Source organism: Haliotis rubra, unplaced genomic scaffold, assembly GCF_003918875.1.
Source record: "Haliotis rubra isolate DU_JTF1 unplaced genomic scaffold, ASM391887v1 Scf2, whole genome shotgun sequence".
Classification (NCBI taxonomy): Eukaryota; Metazoa; Mollusca; class Gastropoda; order Lepetellida; family Haliotidae; genus Haliotis; species Haliotis rubra.
Genome location: NW_025766002.1, coordinates 944385 through 965435, shown reverse-complemented (window position 1 = coordinate 965435; position 21051 = coordinate 944385). Strand labels below are relative to the sequence as shown.

The window sequence follows — 21051 nt, the reverse complement described above, 5'->3', positions numbered from 1 at the left end:
GTTAATCCTTTCCCATTTACACATGTGAAAATTTTATGCTTTAATAAATTTGCCATTGTTGACACAGCAGTTAGGTTGAATGGGGAATCATGCATTCACTTTCTCTGGTCTACCATGTCACTCTCATAATTGTATTTGGAAAGGGGAACAACTATGCTGCATATACCATGATGGGAAAGGGGGACTACTCTGCTGCATATACCAATGGGAAAGGGGACTACTCTGCTGCATATACCATGATGGGAAAGGGGGGGAATAATGGGAAAGGGGACTACTCTGCTGCATATACCATGATGGGCATATACCAAGAAAGGGGACTACTCTGCTGCATATACCAATGGGAAAGGGGGACTACTCTGCTGCATATACCATAATGGGAAAGACTGACTACTCTGCTGCATATGCCAATGGGAAAGGGGGACTACTCTGCTGCATATGCCATGATGGGAAAGGGGGACTACTCTGCTGCATATGCCAATGGGAAAGGGGGACTACTCTGCTGCATATACCAAAGGGAAAGATTGACTACTCTACAGCTAACCTTTTGTATGGACTGGGAGTGGGGCACTGCACACTGCTGCCCTTGATACCCAGCAGGGATGAAGAGCTCTGGTTATCAGAAAGTTGCTCCTAAATATTGGAGGTGAATCTTTTGGGTTTTTAAGATTTTATGTTCATCAAAATGTCAGCGAACTTTACATTTTTGTGATCACATTTTTGACAATTGTTGAAGTTTATGTTCATATACATACTGTTTACTCGGATTGTTTTAAGCAGTACTTAATATATTTCAAATATTGATGTGTCTCAGTGTATTTAGGAAAAGCAATAAAGTATATTTTACATTACGTTTCTGTTCCTGACTAGAGATCAACTTAAGGATGAAATATAACAAGCAGAGTCATGGGACTGTACAGGAAATGTCCTGGCTGTGTTGTTGATGATACTGTGCAGTGAATCCATGTACAGGTGCAGGAGTGAGTGAGTTTAGGTTAACGCTGCACTCAGCAATATTCCAGCTATATGGCAGTGGTATGTAAATAATCGAGTCTGGGCCAGACAATCCAGTGATCATACAGATGCAGGAGCTGGTGGGAGTTGACAGTTTTGTGTATGACTCTTGGACTACAATTGCAGCATGGAAGCTGTGACTGTATCAGATATACTGAACTTACTTCACAGAGAATGTCTGCATTAAAGTTTCAAATTTGCAACAGATAACTAATGAAGCTCTTTATTAAATTTATGCAGAGAACTATAAGATGTTACTATGGGCAATCAAATATCCAAACATCTCGAAAGAATACGTCAGGTACAGACATTCCTGATAATCATAATGGGATTACCTGCACCATGTGCACTTGATTTTCAAAAGTATTACTATAACAGGGTGCCTTTCAGATTCATCGAACTGATTTCATAGTTCTTAAAATCTAAATGGCTGTTTCATTTCAAAACAAATAGAACTTTACTGTAAATACGACACTGAAAAAATGACCTTGACTTTCAAACATTACAATCATGAAAAATAGAACCCTTATATTGTATACATTATATTTTTATTAATGCATGTGAGATTTATAGATAAAGGGTGTTTATACACAAGAAGAACAGATCTATATGGACACAGTAGGTCATGATGACCTCTTGGACTCTTCTTTATCCTCTAATGTGGGTGGATGCTCCAACACAGAGTCGATCAACCCAAACTCCTTTGCTTCATAAGGGTCCATGAACCGGTCACGCTCCATACTGTCCTCTGAAAACACAGCAGCTTACACTGAGGCTAACGTCAACATGATTGGTCATGGTGAAGTTCACTGAACTCATTGAACAGACAGCAACATGCACAAGCGTGAGTGTGTGGTTCCCTTCTAATTCTCATTCTAATGTGCCAGCCCACTAGTGGTGGTCCGATTAATTGAAATAATCAAAGATTGGTCGCAGTGACCAAACGACCAAGCAATCGATCACATTTTCTCATAATCGAACACAAACGATTTTGGACCTACTTGAAGGTGGATCATATCTTAAAAGTTGTCAGGGCCTTAAAACAGGTTTAATTCTTAGAAACTTCACTTCATTTACTGAAAAATCATAACTGAATATTTCTTTGGGAGGTTTATATTAACGTAATATTAGTCATCACTTTAAAGTAGCAAGTTGCATCATTTTACTTTGGATGTGAAAGTTGCAAATGCAGTTTGCGTAATATCTAAGTAAGACAAAAAGCAACAGAGAACCATGTTATACTTATCTGCAATAACAACCTAACAGGAAAATCTTAAAATGACGCTAACCAATTTTTTTCGATGATCTCGTTGGTAATAAACCAATCATCAGTTGTGAGATTTCAACCAATTCCCAGCACTACAGCCCACTGAGACAATGTTTAACATGGATACAAGGGCTGTAACGATGCATCAAACTATCGATGGATTGCAATTGTTGAGTCTCCGATAGCAATTAATCGATGGTAGAAACGAAAAACTATCGATGCATCAATAGTATGTGTGACTATCAATAATTTAGTAATTGACTTCCGTTGATAAATGCACAGCGCATAATACAGGAAGTACCAGATTCGTTCACTCAAACTTCATTGAGTTTATGTTTTAACTGTTTACTTGATCTGGGTTTCAAGTTTCTTGTCAGTTATTAAAAGAGACTGAAACTATTTCAACTTGTTTTTATTTCATATAAACTATACATTCATTTGGAAAGTGACTTCAAATGAGACAATTAAAGGAGAAAAAACTCTTTGCAATAGTATTGGATCCCATACCTAATGGATACCATACTCAGAGACAGTATACTGACCTCAGTCCATGTACTCTTCCTTTTAGTCTCTTGGTATGACACAAGGAGGGTTTCGAATAGTTGACACCTTAGCATAATGCAAGTAAACCACTTTGGCGCAACCAGTGACCACAGGTATGATCTGACAATTCTATGTTCATAAGGGACCAGTTATTTTTTATAGGGTTGGGTGGGTCTGAAGGAATCTGAGAAGGATCTCAGGAAAGACAACAGTCTCTTGGGAAGGGTCATTAAACATTAATCACATATTTGGGGAGGGTGATGAAAAGATGGACATTTGATAATAATGTATTAAGTTCTTTTGCATGATGTCCTTTCAATGAGGATCGTGGAAAGAGTGTAAAAGGACACACATTAGGGTCATCATAATATTTATGACAAGCATTAGGGAGGGTAGTCACAGGATAATTCTAATTAAACTGGGTATTTTGTCAAGATCTGTAATATGAGAAAACATGGGCCCTATTTATGTAACTGGTACTAAAAGAAACCAAACATACTTCTAAGTATTCATTTTAATAATTCAAATACTACCAATGTAAAACAAGCACACCGAGATGAGCTCATACTATTTCTTCTGATACACTGATGGTAATGAATAAATGAGTATGTTTAAGGAGTCCTGTTTCTGATTTGACGTCATTTATGTACGGAATATGACCAGTTTTTTAGCTCTGCCCACATTTAAGAGTTCTCAAACAAGTACTGGTATATGTGTCACACAGACTTCAGACAAAGGCCTGAGAAACTCCAAATCTTGCTAGAATCTAACTGATAGGTAAATGCGGACTGGTTTTACAACTGGAGAATAGGTCAGTGTTATAGTGGGATGTGTTCCTGCCAATGCCAACATAATACTGACCTATGACGTTGAGAGGCTGCTTTGTGTGTTTAACATAGAGTCTGTTGATCTGCTTCTTCAGTTTCAGGATTTCTTCAGCTTGGATCTGGATGTCTGTGGCCTGACCCTGGAATGTTGAATGAGAGACAGTTTGTATGAGTGGCGTGTGACTGTGTGAGTGGTTTAGTGAGTGGCTGTGTGAGTGAGGTCTAAAGAATTTGGAACAGATTTTCAGTTTTATCACAGTCAGCTTTCAGGTGGGAGTCAAATTGTGAAGTAATGACAGAGACATTGTCTCTGTGGAATTATTGCTGAGTTAGCGGACTAATAAACTGGGGTCTCGATATGAATGAAAGGCAAATGCCTAGTTCCACTTCAACAGGATTTGCTGCCTGTGTGTCTTTGTCATTTAATGCATCATACTGGCAGATTGTTAACAATAAGACAGTTCAGTGACTGATATATAAGCAATGATCCACACCATCTACAAAGTCACAGAGAAAGATCACCTATTCAAACTTCTGACTTCAGGGCCTAGACAATAGATATTCGTAAGTTAACCAGGGCCTAGATTTTGAAGCTCTCTTGGCCTAAGATAGACTATGGCCTAGAGTGAGGGCTCTCTTAATGTAGTATTGCATGGCACTTACGACTATCTTAGAGCTAAGAGAGCCTCGAAAATCTAGGTAATGAGTCGGGCCATGGTGTTTAAACATACCACTGCAAGTATATCACACTTCAAAAGTTCTGCCACCAGCCAATGTTTTCATTCTGCGAGTTGAGTCCATTCAAGAAGCAACCTACCGAAGCCTGTCCTGATGGCTGGTGAACCATGATTCTGGAGTTGGGTAAAGAGTGCCTCATGCCCGTTTCACCTGCACACATCAACAGTGACGCCATGCTGCATGCCTGACCCACACACCAGGTGGCGATAGGGGGCTGGATGTACTGCATGGTGTCGTAGATACCCAGCCCTGCCGTCACGGAGCCCCCTGAATCACACAACCCAAAATGTGTACAACACACTGTCGCAATTCCAAACCTGCAAACACTCACGTTTTTGCCACGAGTCTGACATTCTTTTAATGAAAATCACATTTTCACGGCCAGTATACTAAATCTCTCAAGCAATTCAACCAAAACACCTACTAAACAATTTAATAAAGAAATTACACCCATTTTTTTCTTCTACTTTTATGGAATGATTATCAGGTTTCTGGGCGGTGGGGTAGCCCAGTGGTTAAAGCGTTTGCTCATCGTGCCGAAGACCCGGGTTCAATTCCCAACATGGGTACAATGTGTGAAGCCCATTTCTGGTGTACACTGTGATATTGCTGGAATATTGCTAAAAGCGGCATAAAACCCAACTCACTCACTCACTTATCGGTTTTTTTCAAATGGTAAATATTTCTGCAAATTCAGTTGCTGGTATCCATGCCCTGGGCATGCTTTCAGCCCAGCGTAGCCCCATCAGCTAAGCCACAGATTTACATTTTCAGTCAACACTATGCCACTCAGATTTATGGGGAAATAATAAAGACAAATTCAGGAAATAAAGAATATATGAAAGAACTCCGCCTACTTCTTTCATATCATGGCAGTCTGTGAGTGAGTGAGTTAATGGTTGTATAACACTTCCAGCACTATTCCCCAGGTCACCAGAAATGGGCTTCACACAGGGTTCACCAGAAATGGGATTCACACATTGTACCCAGGTAGTGAATCGAAACCCAGAACTTTGATGTGACAAGTGAATGCTTTAATCAATAGGCTACTCCAACTCCCATGTACTTACTGTCAACTCTGCTGGCAGATATATGCAAAGTGTGCACCACAGTTTTATGTTAATGTCTACACAAATATCAGAAACATATGCCAGCAACACGTAGCAAACAGGCTATTTGGGATATAGGGCTTCTGACCTGGGCTGTTGATGTACATATGAACTGCCTTCTTGTTGCTCTCTGACTGTAGGAACAGCAGCTGGGCCACCACCAGACTGGACAAGTCATCAGTGATCTGTGCAGCAAAACACTGACTATGATGACTATAAGTCATCTGATACTATTAGTTACACAGTGTTTTGAAAGGATGTATGGGGACTGTGAGACCCTTGTAAAATCCGTATTGCATGAGGTGCAGCCGAAGGAAATACAGAATTTACAAGGGTCTTACAATACCGCATTGACACAGTTCACTTTCAAAACACCGTGCACGTGGATTTATTACCCTTAAGATCTTCTAATTTAGCTTATCTTTAAAGAACAACATAAAACCTTCGGCAGAATGAGAGGCAAAACATTTCGCCATGATTTTTCCTGAACCATGATAAAGAGAGATAACTCAGGATGGATTAGTTTATGATAAATATGGTTGAATTTGAGGTTTTGTTACACGAGAAGTGAAATACAGAAACATTTTATGTTTTGGATATACAGTATCGAGCAACAAAAATGAGACAAGTTTAGATTCAACGTCTTGATTTAATAATTGACATAAATTTATGAAAATTGGCTCACATGTAGACAATGCATTGTTAAATCGTTCACAATAAGTCAATAGTCAGTCAGTCCACCATTTGGCTCCAAACACTGTTCAATCCCACCGAAGCATGGAATTTACAATTTGTCTATCAGTTCATCAGATAGCTCGTACCATGTTTCATGAATCACTTTCGTTTCCAATCAGCAATGTCTTTCCACTTTGTCCTTGATGATTTGCCAGACATTTTCGACATTGGTGAAGCGGCCGGAAACTACACTACCTGAATGCAGTTCCAAGCGAAGCCAAGCTTCGGTGTAGGCAGACGATGTGTATGCTGGCATTATCTTGTTGCATTACATAGGGAATTCCACTCTGTCTGATATTTGAATCTAGCAGTCCCTCTTGCAAAAGCTCACAGTACTTCCTTGAATCAATGCGGCCTGTAATTTCCAGAAGCGGCGTTAACCCAAATTTCGATCCCACCCCACACCATCACAGAAAGAGAACTTTGGGCACATTTTTTGCATTTTCCATTTCGACACCACCTTTTCCTTGTAATTCGAAAAAATTGGAACTTTGATGCGTCTGTAAATAACCAGTTTGAAAAGTCAGTGTCCCTATTATGCTCACACCACTCCCGTCTTTTCGGCTTTGTGCTCTTGCATCATCAACGGAACCTTTGTCCGCGACTTTCTTCACGAATCCTGATTCTTTTAAACTCCGCCTAACAGTCCATTCAGATACCCTAGTACTCCCTAAAGCTGTGGCATGCTCACTTAGTTGTTTTGCTGACCAGTTTGGATGCACCGCCGTCAGTTGTGCAAGTCATTTCCTGTCATTTCCCCAAGTTTAATAGGGCGTCCCGATCCTGGCTTGCGCTGATAACTGCCGGCAGCTTGAAATCTGACAATAAGTCGGTAAATGCTACTCCGAGGAAGCCCCAATATTTTCCATAACTTCTGAACTGATTTGCACCCTGCTTCATATAAAGCGAGAAGTCAATATTTCGCATCAGATTTCGACATATCGTCAGTAAGTAGGAAATCGTCTGCTACAGCATCATCATGTGACCCGGCTCAACGACAGGGGAGATAATGCTGAGAACGTCATACTGTTGTCAGCGGTGCAAAATATTACCCAAACAAGTTCGAATTCACCGCACGGCGACCAAAAAACAACCTTTTTGTAAGTGTCTCATTTTTTTGATCGGAGCTATATTTATTGGCACAAACAAATAAGAAATTATGGCAACAATTTTATTACTCTGTTTGTATTCATAATTGTATATGTACACCCTGGCAAATCCACCTAGATGGTTTTGTATGCTTTGGCTACTACCCAATCAGAATTCGACAAATTTATCTTATGGGTAATAAATGTGTATATCAAACACTAACATACTAGTACTAGTAGTTTGGGCATCACGTACACTAACATATATTCGCATAAATTAAATTACAACACTGTATACATAGGATAAGGCTAAACAAAAATAATTACAAACAGGAATCCTCAAGTCTGAAGGAACCAGAAAGTCTCACCTAGAGCTGAGAAGGGGTTGAGAGTGGAATGCTTCATCGTCTGCACCCCCCAACATGTTTTATAAAATACTTCCTCTGTGGAGACTAGGCGTTAGTCAGTGGAGACTAGGCGTTAGTCAGCAAAGTGACTGATTTTAGTCCTTATATTTTAATATTGACAATCAACTTTATTGTTGCACCAAGATCACTTTTTGTACCAAGGACCTGGGCACCATTCCATGAAGTGATCATAGCAATAAGAATATCATTAACATCTTAGTTCAACCTTTGTTCTTGCTGCCACTAATCAAAGACATGAGAACATCCCATTATTAGTCATACCAGAATCACCTTTCATCCTAAAATCAGTACATATAATCATACTAGGTTAGTATATCAAATGACTGTTCCAGGCTGTAAAACTGAATCTGTCAAAATCACTGAATTTTTCTCTTGCTTCAGTGGAATACCTATCGGAAAGGAAGAATCTTAATAACACCTTTGGCAAACACTGCCATTCAATTTCAGCCACCTATTTGATATTCACGAGTGTACAAAACAAGAATATTGTCTGCATATTTTTCAAAGCAGAGTCTGGAATTGAGTCGCCAGGTTGAAACAAGTGCTGATGACTGCTTTCATTTCATTTAGTCATATTATGGTCTGTCAAAGTTCGCAAAAGGCTCTTCTCATGTGACCTGTCATCACTTACTGGACCCATAACACAGATGATTCTTTCCTTGAGGAGTCTGGAGTAGATGTCGTACGCCCTCTCACCTCGCCCTGTTTGTTCTATCACAATCGGCACCATTGGCATATGTCTTGCACATGTTGTCTTGAGACCACGAACAGCTGATGGACTGCTGCATACTCGCAACAATGCCTGAAGTCATTAAGAATAACAATCAAGAAGTCCTTGTCATAACACTTGTGTTGAACCAGAGTACAACAGATACAGGAGCTCACCTTATTCACTGCTATAATATTATGCCAAAATTATAATTTTGAATAAAAGACATTCAGGACCATGCAGGCTACAGATGTTTTTTAGATAAATTTTATATGCAATAATAGGCTCTAAGAACATGTGCAGGCTATGTTTCAGTGCTTCAACAGTCATATTCCACTGATATCTATGATATTTGTGACAAACAGAATAAAGTAATTAGTCAACATCACAAATTTCACAATACTTAACACCTTCACTAATTGCTGATTCGATCGACTGTCAGTAATGGCCCTGACTGGCCTGAGTGTCAACGACAAGCTTATCCTGACCTACTGAGTACCACTTTTACGTCACCTTCATGCACTTTCTTACAGTTGCATGGAGTTTCTAACGGGTATGAACCGCTTGTGACTGAATAAATGATTTTGTCTTTGATACGAGTCTGCTTACCTTTACACAATTCATCTCGACAAGTTTGCTCTAAGAGTCGACACTTCTGACAGACATACAACCGCAGGTAACACGTGCATTCTACTTCCGCTATAAACACGCACTTGTTCTACTTCCGGTAAAATGGCGGAATGACAACGACAGGAGCCTTTACGCTGAACTATTTGAGATTATTTTTTAATAATCCTGATTTGTTGGGCTATTTTTGAAATGGCAACCAGTTTAAGAAGAAACACCTTTACTCTTAAAGGGTATGAGCCGTTGATTTGAACTTTGTTCACTCGCATATCAAAGGATGCACTTGAAATCGATTTGTTTACAGCCGCCAAAAGCTGTCTGCTTCAGTTGCTAGGCAAGCGAACAAGTCATCTTGTCCGCCGTACAGTTTTTACATTCATGTTCATAACTGACAGTTGCTAAATAAATGACAATACGATTATCCTTATTTGTATTTTCAACATTAATTGACTCTGTTAGTAATTACATAAATCTTCTGTCTAACGCTGTTGTCATGACACTAGCCTAATAGAATCAGATTTAATATTTTCCTTTAGTTTCTTCTTTTTACAAAGAAAATTTCTTTACAAATGACAAATATAATTTCTTGATCAAATTGCAACATAATGTACTAATGCATTTTAACCCAATAATATTCCAGTTAATCCCATATAAACACTATAGCAGTGAACTTGATTGTTACTTGAAGTAAGGCAGACTTTTGCTTGAATAACTATTTACATGAGTTCTGTTTATTCTATATTATAAAACTAGATTTATTTCTCTAATCAGTGATCACTGACATACTTATGGCTTTGCAATCAATCAATGACAGCACACAGTAACCTGTTTCACATCTAACTAAACTGTGAGAGTATGGGTGTTCACTGCACTTAAAGGAAAGCCAGCTTAAAAGCCTGTTCTTTATTTCTTTAGGTGTGATCTGCCACAGTCTCTTCAACAAACGTCAGGGATGGATCGTCAGAATATCATGAGACTGAAGGTGAACAGAATTGCTATTGTACAGGAACTGAAGGTTGAGCATGTATTAGACCAGCTGTGTGAAGCTGGGATCCTTAACCTGAAAGACAGGAAGAAGATAGAGAAAGGAACAACACCTAGTGACAGAGCACGAATCCTGATTGACATCCTTCCAACAAAACCCAGAGAATCTGACTGGTACAAATATTTCAGAGAATCTTTACAGAATCCAGATGCAAATGTTGAATTTCGTAAAAGGTACAGAGATTTAGTTGAATTTCTTGACAACACAGTCATCCATCGACCTGCCTCGCAGGCGAGCCGTTTCAGTGATATTGATCAAAAAGTTGACACATTTCAATATCCAAAATATGAACCACTGCCAGCTATCACTGAAAAGCTAGGAACACAGAATATTTTATACCTTGAAGGAACAAATACAAGTGTCACTGAGAGTACATTCACTGAGACTGAGAAAGGGACTCAAAACAGCAACGTAAGTAAACCTGAAGTAGATGATAAAACATCTGTGTTTAGTGAGGAGAGTCCAGAGTCTATGACGCTTATCAAAGGTTTCTTCCATCAATGGGTTCCAGTTCCAGAAAATTTCCATTCCATGATTGAAATTCCAAGAGAACAGGTACAGTTACTGACAGAGTCAAGTGAGCCAGAGGATCAGGAGTTGCTTGAGAGAGAAAAAAGAACCTGTCAGAAGATGAGGAAGCTGGAGGTGGTTGCAGCACTGAATAGAAGGAAGCAACTGCCTTTAGGATTTGAAATCAGCATGTGTGATGCTTTTCAGGAATTGCTGGCTGAGCCAGAATTGTATCCCTTTTATCTTAAATACTTCAGGCATATCAACATGAGTCGGGGTAAATATAATTCGAGACATTGCAAACTCATATCACTCAGTGCTTGAAGCATTGGAGGTAGCAAAAAGCACAGAGGCAACGAAGCAGGTTATAAGTACTGGATTCAAAATAGTTGACCTTTTCATGGATTTTAGTTGTCTTGCTGAGGCTGAGGAGGTGCTGAGTGGTCTGATAAGGTTCCTCAATACAAATCCATGCATCGAAACATGGATGGCAAAGTACAAGGGCTATGTTAAGTTGATGCATCTGCGGAACAAAAACTATGATTTTAATGGCAGCCAGCAGGCGTACTTCTGGTCAACTGAGGTGACCTGGGCCATTAAGATGATGTCATTTGGACAGGATATTATTGATGAGTCAGGAACCTTCATTGGACTTAGTGTCATGCTGTTGGAAACAGGCTCTTTGGCAGCTGCACATGGGTGGGCAGACAAGGCATTGAAGGTACGTCTTGAGATTTCAGAGTTACTGTTCTGTTGGTAGGAAACTGTGGTATTGCTTCCAAAAAGGACACTCGAAGTCATTTGTTCAAGTGAATTTTCAACTTAGACTTTAAGTAAATATGACAAAGATATGAGAAAGTGAATGATGGGGAGCTGTGTTCTTTAACTGTCATAATAAAAAAATAAGGTTTGTTGTTAGTTGTATGAAAGGGATTAAGCTCTCACAAGTACTTTATAACTTTATAGTTGATTGATATCTGTTATGGATTATGCTAATCAGTCCAAGAAAGTGTCCCTGTGTCTCTCCCAAGTATTAATTGGTTTCCAGTGTAAAACATAGGAATGCAGATGTTTATTCTAAAAATACTTGTATGAAATTCACACTTACAACCATACCAGATAAGATAAATATGTTTGTTGCATTAAGAGTGATTGCTCATGGCTGTTGTTTCGTCATGATGTGTGACAGTGTTCCCATTGTTCCCCCAGGAAGTTGAAGCTGACAACACGTCCCAGGTGATAGAATGTCTGTGTAACGCTGTGATGGTATGCTGTGCCACGTGGCAGGTCAACAAGGCCGAGATGCTGGCTGTGCAGGCTGTGCAGATGGCAAGGTAGTGCAAGATTCTGTATTTTACATCCTAGTGCATCAGGGCCCCGATCCACAAAGCGTTCGTAGAGCTACGACATTCGTAAGACTATGATGAACTATAGAGTTACGACAGGTCGTAACGTTACGAACGCTTTGTGGATCGGGCCCCAGGTCTCTCCCTGGAACACTAACAGGAGGCAATAAGTTTTGAAAATTAAAATCAAAACTGTGAAATTTGTGTAATGTTTTTATAATTAGTCTTTGATTGGCAGTTAGAAGAAACACACATAAAGGGGAATTAATAATTTAATAATTGTTAAACCAAAATAAATCTATCATGTTCACATGTTGTATGACATACTGTAAATCATGAAATTAATGCAAAAATATGAGTGTCCCTTGCTTGCATTAATAATGCATACCCAGTCACCAACACTGATTATTTTTTCAGTTCAAAGTCACAACTACAAAACTATGGAATATGTACACATTTTAAACAGAAATAACCAAACAAACAAAGACTCATTTCCATCAATGTTTGCATGACATATGAAAAGAACAAGGCAAAGTGTTTAGGAAACTTAACACGATAATTCAAGTAGTGTGCATATGGTCTGCATAATTTACAGATTTTGGTTCCATTCAATGTTATTATGTCATAAGGCCAAACCAATTTTATTTCTTTTTTTACGGATTTTTGTCCTCAGAAAGTCTAAAGGCAGGAGGGAACAAAATAAAAAAATAAAAATCACCAAAGTAATATTCCTTTTAAATACTAAAAGTATTTTATTTTTGCCAATTTATTAAGTGTATATGGGGAAAATACAATCAAAACATATTTTTTTGGTAAGTTTACATTTTTGGCCAATAAATACACGAGGATTTTATTTTTGGAGTGGGTAAAATAATGGTCTGGCCTAAATAGTGTTTATAGAAGTCTGCTGTTATAGCTTACATTCATTTATAATAGACTGACATGTAATGCAGGTCAGTTTACGGCAAGTACCATCCTCTGCACCTGAAGGCGCTGCTCCACTACTGTCACCTGTCCAGTGAGTTCCTGCATGGTGAGGATGGACTTCAGGCAGCAAAGGTACATGTCTACATCCTGTAACAGATCTCTGGATAAAGCATACCAAATGATGTTAACAGAGGGTAGTTTTGGTCAACCTCTATGCACTCAGCATCAAAGGGGGGTGGTGGGGTAGCCTAGTGGTTAAAGCGTTCGCTCGTCACGCCGAAGACCCGGGTTCGATTCCCCACATGGGTATAATGTGTGAAGCCCATTTCTGGTGTCTCCCGCCGTGATATTGCTGGAATATTGCTAAAAGCGGCGTAAAATCATACTCACTCACTCACTCAGCATCAAAGGAACATGTTAGGCTCAGGGTCAGACTACTCTATCTGAGTGGGGTAATCATGTGAAAATTGTGGCATAGTATCTCAGTAGGCTTAGACTGAGCACTATGAAACCAGCTTTACTCCAGACTTGTACAAATAGCCACATGTACAAACACATGAAAGATGTTGTATAAGTGGAATAATCTTCAACACAACCTTAAACACTATGTCACCTCACCTCTTAACAGAACAGTCCCAGTGCATGTTCTTCCAAGAATTACACCATCTTGAATATATTTGATGTCTGTTGCTGTTTGCTGTTGTCTTGATGACTAAATTTGATGTTCCAAACTTGTCATGAGAATCAGTTCCGGTTGTTATTTGTCCTTTTTAATAATTCCTACACAAATTACAAGATATTTTGTTTTGTATATCTTTTTCAACTGTGATTCCCAGATCTTGGGTTGTCCCAGTCTAAGAGTCTCAAAGTGGCAAGGGTCTGCATTTTGTATCACTCCACTGAGTGAGTTTGATTGAACAGTGTTTCAGTATAACAGCACGTCAGCTGGATATTAGAGGAAAGTGAGTCTTAAATGGTTACCATTTTTGTATAAACAGTATGCAGGGTGCTGATACACCTAGAAACATTTTCATAGGTTTCTGTTATGCCAAAGGGATACAACTCAAAGTAAACAGTAGCACCTTTGACGACTATGCCATCCATGCCCTAATACTATGAGACTCTGTGATGTAACTCATGCTGTTTGAAGCAGCATACAATCATTGTCTCGCTCACTTGACAATCATGTCTGCTCCCAAGGAATGTTTGACAATCGCAATGAGGATCTACAGCTGTGAGACAATCCAGATCGCATTGGCACACCGTGCCATCAGTCGGGCTCTCATGGTCACCCAGAAGTTTGATACTGAAGAATTCTTTAACCACTCCATGGAGGCAATCCGTATCGCTCGAAGTCAGCTGCCACAAAGAAATCCCATGCTTCACATGTTCCTCTGTACTTTTGGTGAGTATATACTGACATGTTCCTCTGAATAATCGGTGAGAAGGAAGAGCCAGAATAGATGCATTACCTTGAACATTGGTTAAGTATATAACCGGACAGACATGTCCCTCTAAACGTTTGGTTAGCCAGAACAGACCTGTCACCAACAGAGAGACTTGTACAGATTTGATGAGTTCTGATGTCAGGTCCATTTTGACCATCTTTTGTGGAAGTTTAAAAAATGTTATGTGAACAGAGTTTAAAGAGAATTATACAGTTGAAACATTTCCTGCATCAATAATCCTTTAAATCCTACTGATAAATGTGCATGCAATACCACTATTACTGTAAACAATAAATTACACCATGACTGAACTCTAAGAAGACAATAACAAATTTGCAAATAACTGAAAAGAGTGTTCTGATGTAAACTTAAAATCAAGGATTACTTGTCATTACCCTGTACTAACAGTTCGAGATTTAGAGGGTTACCAAGTTCAAATGCTACAGTAGCACACCTCAGTCACCCTTGGGGGCAGTGGGGTAGCCTAGTGGTTAAAGCGTTCGCTCGTCATGCCGAAGACCCAGGTTCAATTCCCCAAATGGGTACAATATGTGAAGCCTATTTCTGGTGTCCCCGATGTGATATTGCTGGAATATTGCTAAAAGCAGCATAAAACTATACTCACTCACTCACTGACTCTGGGGCGGTGGGGTAGCCTAGTGGTTAAAGCGTTAGATCGTCAAGCCGAAAACCCTGGGTTCAATTCCCCAAATGGGTACAATATGTGAAGCCTATTTCTGGTGTCCCCCGACGTGATATTGCTGGAATATTGTAAAAGCAGTCCCTCGGCGGTGGGGTAGCCTGATGGTTAAAGCTGGAATATTGGGCTACAATATGTGAAGCCTATTTCTGGTGTCCCCCGACGTGATATTGCTGGAATATTGCTAAAAGCATAAAATCCAGCTCACCCACTCACTCACTCACCCACCCTGGGACCACCCTTGACTTTGACCCTGAACTTTGATAAGAAATCTCTACTTCGTTTTTACAAGGTCAGATTGTGTTTAGCCTGTGCCTTACTTTTTGACTGCCCTTATATTAAACTCTCTGTGTCTGTTTCTCAGCCTCAGAGCTGCAGTGGGAGTCACTGAACTGCCCCAAGGACGAGCAGGACTCCACCCTGAGGTGGGCAGAGGCTGAGGCTAAGCAGGCCCTGGTGATCGTCTCCACCAGCTACGGAGAGATCAGTCTCAGGTCGGCCCAGGTCTACTCCCTCTTGGGGCAGATATACTCCAAGATGAACAGGTAGGGGATCATAGTATATCATCCATGGTGGTTTGTTACCATTTGGTATAAAAATACATTCTTGTTCATTTTCAAATACAGTGCCTATATTAAATCGCCAAAAAAGACACTATTCCTAGAAAGTGATAATTCTACATGAAACATGTAGATTTTTTCAAGAAATGTGTCATTTATTGCTGACTTGTATTGCACTAGAACTCATTCTGCTATATAAAGACTGTGTCACTTGTCTTCCACAATGTTCTTGTAACTTATACTGTTAAATTGTCTTAAGTATTGAGTCGAGGTGCAAACAAATGGCAGTAATATGCATGTGAAGCATGCAACCTTATGGGTGACAACTTCTTGTTTATTGCATAGCGCACGTTTCAGTGTAGATTCTTACACTGTTATCAAGCTATTCACTGTAACTTGATAATGGTGTAAGAATCGACATCAAAACGTCGCCCTATGTTATAAACAAGAAGTTGTCATCCATACAGTCGTATGCTTCATGTTTGATTCACCAACTTCTAGAATGCTTATCAAACAATATACATGTGTTTAGTCCTTACTTTTAACAAGGAGTTTCTTCAGTCTGTTGAAATATGTTTGACAAGTTTTGTATTGACAGTTAAATTTACTGTGTTTTTTAAGTCATCCTGACTTGGATGCAGATGTGTGAGTACCAGAATCTACACATCGTTGGTGTAAAGCAGTAGATAGATTTCTTTGATGTATTTATTTGTTATATGCTTAAATCTGGTTCAGTTTGTATATTTTGCATGCTTACATTTATATATATGTATATTATCTGTTTGTGCTTATATACATATTACGTGTTTGTGTTTATATCCATATAAATATATGTGGTATATCTGCAAATTTTGTTTTATTGCAATTTCTGGCACAAAGTAACTTTAGACCAGCATTTATCATATGAGCTAATACATATATAATATCTATTCCTGCAGTATGAATCTTGTGATTCTTTTAAATTAGGCTTTAAACAAATCAAACTTTGTATACTCCAGGGCTAGACACCATTGGGCATATCCAGCTAGTCTTCAACTCATTTTGTAATATACCCGTGAAGGTCCGGGTTAGAATGAACCTTCAGTAACCCGTGCTTGTCGTAAGAGGCGACTAACGGGATCAGGTGGTCAGGCTCGCTGGCTTGGTTGACACATGTCATCGGTTCCCAATTTGGGGCAGATCGATGCTCATGCTGTTGATCACTGGATTGTCTGGTCCAGACTCAATTATTTACAGACCGCCGCCATATAGCTGGAATATTGCTGAGTGTGGCGTAAAACTAAACTAACTCACACTCATGTGTCCAAGGATATATTTATGTAAACTATATGTTGCTTGTTAAAGTTGTTTTAATGCATAATTTGTTTTGATTATCCATATTTACTGTATGTGTGTTGTCATAAATACTATTGAGAAACCATCAGATATTGTGATACACAGGAAATATACAATAGGCACAGAAATTAGCCCATCTGGCATTTCACTAGTCACAGTCTCCTTAACTAGTGGTCATGTCTATCCCCTACTCACTACCCCAAGAAACACTTCAGAGATGTTTTGGAACAATTTCAACAATGGGGTAATACTCTTTATTTTCTACATCTAAGCCCCTTTTCAGTAAAAAAATAAATAATTTTTATAAGCAGTGCTGATGAAGCACAATTGACAAGATTTTAAATAATCATAATAAGTTTGAAGACAAATCTTTATATCTTACATTACATTCAGATGATTGAGAGGAGAATCTGTATACATGTTTATTAAGTGTACATGCTTTTGAAGATGCCAATGTCTTGACATAACTTTCTTTACAGGAAATAGTATTCTTTCAGAATCTGAATTTGCTTGTCATAGTAGCTCTGGTATCATTTTCGTTTATATTTGATTTGATTTTAAAATGGTGTTTGAGTTGATATTGGTATTAGTATGATGACTTGAAAGGCTTGTCAGTGTTTATAAATAATTGTTACATAATCAGTTGTGAAAAAGTTAAACTTTATCTGAAGAAATGGTTCATCAAATGGATGCATTTGAAACAAGAAGAAACCCTCAAAGGTGAAAATTTGGGATAATGGTTTAAAGTTAGTGTTGTTATTCTGGCATTTGTACTTGTCAGTGTTAGCATTTCTCAAGCTATGTGGTCAGTTGAAGCTGTCATGCTGATGTATTTTAAAGGATAAAAACAATATGGTATAATTACAGATGTGATATCACTTCATCTGCAGTGTTGATTTAAGGGAAGTTTCCTTTAAAGATTCATATTTAGAATATTTTTCATTTTCTTTGTTAAAACAATGATGAGTAAAATAAAGAAACACCATGTGGGAAGTTGGAATTCCTTGAAGAACTAATTCTGTAAGCCCTCGCATGTCAGTTCCCCTGACATGACAGATGATTATTCCTGGACCATGTCACATATTCTCTGCATCCCTTCTCCAGACTGGACGAGGCTGAGAAGCACCTGGAGCAGAGTGTGTCATACATGCGTCTCTGTCAGAGCAAGGACAGCAACTACCTTCTGCTGGCCATGGCAACACTGGCCACCTTCTACAAGATCGTCAACAAACCTGCCAAGGCTGTGCCCCTTCTCAAGGCTGTCATTGCCCCTTAGCTACAGCTGAGTGGTCATTGAGTGAGTCTGTGAGTAGCTGAGTGAGTCTGTGAGTAGCTGAGTGAGTCTGTGAGTAGCTGAGTATAGTTGGTGAGTAGCTGAGTGTAGTTGGTGAGAAGCGGAGTGAGTCGGTGAGCAGCTGAGTAAGTCGTTGAGTAGCTGAGTGAGTTGGTGAGGAGCTGAGTGAGTCGGTGAGCAGCTGAGTGAGTCAGTGAGGAGCTGAGTATAGCAGCTGAGTGTAGTTGGTGAGAAGCGGAGGAGTCTGTGAGCAGCTGAGTGAGTCGGTGAACAGCTGAGTGAGTCGGTGAGCAGCAGAGTGAGTTGGTGAGCAGCTGAGTGAGTCAGTGAGGAGCTGAGTGTAGTTCGTGAGGAGCTGAGTGAGTCGGTGAGTAGCTGAGTATAGTTGGTGAGTAGCTGAGTGTAGTTGGTGAGAAGCGGAGTGAGTCTGTGAGCAGCTGAGTGAGTCGGTGAACAGCTGAGTGAGTCGGTGAGGAGCTGAGTGTAGTTGGTGAGTAGCTGAGTGAGTCAGTGAGTATCTGAGTGAGTCGGTGAGTAGCTGAGTGAGTCGGTGAGCAGCTGAGTGAGTCGGTGAGAAGCTGAGTGTAGTCAGTGAGTAGCTGAGTGAGTCGGTGAGTAGCTGAGTATAGTTGGTGAGTAGCTGAGTGTAGTTGGTGAGAAGCGGAGTGAGTCGGTGAGCAGCGGAGTGAGGAGCTGAGTGTAGTCGGTGAGCAGCTGAGTGAGGAGCTGAGTGTAGTCGGTGAGTAGCTGAGTGAGTCGGTGAGGAGCTGAGTGAGTCAATGAGGAGCTGAGTGTAGTCGGTGAGTAGATGAGTGAGTTAGAGAGCAGCTGAGTGTAGGTGAGTAGCTGAGGGAGTCAGTGAGAAGCAGAGTGAGTCTGTGAGCAGCTGAGTGAGTCAGAGAGTAGCTGAGTGAGTCAGTGAGTGAGTGAGTCAATGATTGAATGTTGGGAGTCTGGACCAGACAAAGCAGTGATTGTAATTCATTCCAAATGTTGGTAAAGCACTCATTATCAGTCATGAGGTTGTGAGTTGACAGGATTAAAGATACATAAAGCATTACATTGGCTTTTAAATAGTACAACATTAAGACTGGATCCACTTGCACAAAGAGATCTTAGAGCTGTAACAAACATAAGCCAATGTTATAGTAGGGGATTTACAATCACTTCAGCACTAAAATCGCTTTGCGCAAGTGGACCATAGATCTATGGCAAGACATGGAAAGACTTGGACATTAGTTTCAGGATCATGTGCTTGTGTCTAACCCTGCAATATTTGAAGCTTGATACCTTGATCAGCATTCATTACATCAGCATGCCCTTTAGATTTGAAAACACCTCATCACTAAGTCCCTACAAATGACTATTATACTGAAAGTTAAACCAACCCAAATGCTCTAGTCCAGTGGGGAATCTAGGTTAGAAGGGGTCTCCAGAAACCTATGCTCATCGTAACAGGTGACTACATTGATGAAGTGGTCAGGCTCAGTGATGTGGTAACCATTCATGTCATTTTTTCCTCCACTTACAGCATAGAATATTCACAGTATGAATAACTAAATCACTCTCAAGAGCCTTTTAACTAACAAACAATTCTAAAGAGGTAGCCGTCCATGAGTTTGGTTACATCTCTTGTTACAGAGTCGTGTGGGTTCTACCTCCGCTGGGTACACATGTGTTACGACAACCTGGTGAAGCTGCTTCAGTTGGGGGGACAGAACAAGCAGGCGGATGAAGTGCAGAAGTCTCTCTCCCTCTGGCTCCAGGAGAACCCCGTCCTGGACAAAACAGTCAGTGTGGACACTCTCCAGCAGAAGCCCCCCCTGTACAAGGAGTTCATGGAGAAGTATGACAAGTGGGGCTCCACAGTGAAGAAAGCCCTGCTGGGATTTACTGTAGGAAATAGCAGCTAGAGGCAACTCACATCCTCTATATCTCCTCGGATAGCATTTCAGTATATTCCCATGGTTCTCCCAATCTCAAATTACCCACTTTTGATTTCCTAGTGTCAGTTTCTATGGCTACGATGTTTTGTTCTCCTGTACCAGAACACAAGTTACAAACCATCTTCAACGTTGAGTTGGCAATATTACATGGTGTCAAGTCCCTTTGATTATGACAGAATTTGGGACACATTTAGTGTTGAAAAACATTATAACACCCAGATGGAAGCCCTCAAAAGTCTTTTTGAAAGAAAAGATGTCTCCATGACCATTAACTTGGTGGTGGCTTTGGTTTCTAGCTAATATGACTTACCTCCTTCAAACTCAACATTTGATTGGTCGGTGGGTACTTTGCGATCACAAGAACCACGTGATCCAGGGTTTAGTGTAGCTTTACCAAAATGGAAGCCCTGGAGACCTAGATGATGGACAACACAAGAAGCAAAAGTAGCAGTTGTCATGGTAGTGCATGAATGTCAGACAAGGTAGAATATCCATTTGACATTTACGAATTTATTGTGATATGTCATATTTATTACTCAACTTTTGGTAGGGATAATTTCATCTTTTGATAATACACAAAAACTTCTCACATGTCAAATGTATAATTAAAGAGTATGACATCTTATTACCCTATCAAAATTTTAGTAGTATATATCCTGTGAAATCTTAATTAAATTGGATTATTGTTAAATTTGTGATTGATCATTCATAATGGTGTTATTTTGACATATTTTGGGGGATTTATGATTTCTTTTCCTCCCATGGACCTGTGAAGGTCCGGGTTAGAATATTGATCTTCAGTAACCCATGCTTGTCGGAAGAGGCGAATAACGGGATCAGGTGGTCAGGCTTGCTGAC

General features: G+C 39.8%; 2 protein-coding genes across 2 annotated transcripts; one reads left to right on the top strand and one right to left on the bottom strand.

Moving 5' to 3' along the window:
• Nucleotides 1-1542: 1542 nt before the first annotated feature.
• On the bottom strand, nt 1543-9182 carry LOC124275312 (ATP-dependent Clp protease proteolytic subunit, mitochondrial-like). Its single transcript, XM_046710810.1, has 6 exons — nt 9065-9182; nt 8378-8548; nt 5584-5680; nt 4466-4653; nt 3683-3788; nt 1543-1759 (listed from the first exon to the last, which is right to left on the bottom strand). The coding sequence occupies exons 1-6, from the start codon at nt 9077-9079 to the stop codon at nt 1635-1637; spliced, it is 702 nt and encodes a 233-aa protein (XP_046566766.1). The 5' UTR covers nt 9080-9182; the 3' UTR covers nt 1543-1634.
• On the top strand, nt 9183-21051 carry LOC124275245. The gene is given in 10 exon segments (XM_046710726.1): nt 9183-9315; nt 9998-10913; nt 10915-11358; nt 11847-11971; nt 12937-13042; nt 14111-14315; nt 15423-15603; nt 18058-18220; nt 18929-18986; nt 19889-21051. Coding segments are annotated over 10 exon segments (2511 nt in total). The 5' UTR covers nt 9183-9274; the 3' UTR covers nt 20161-21051.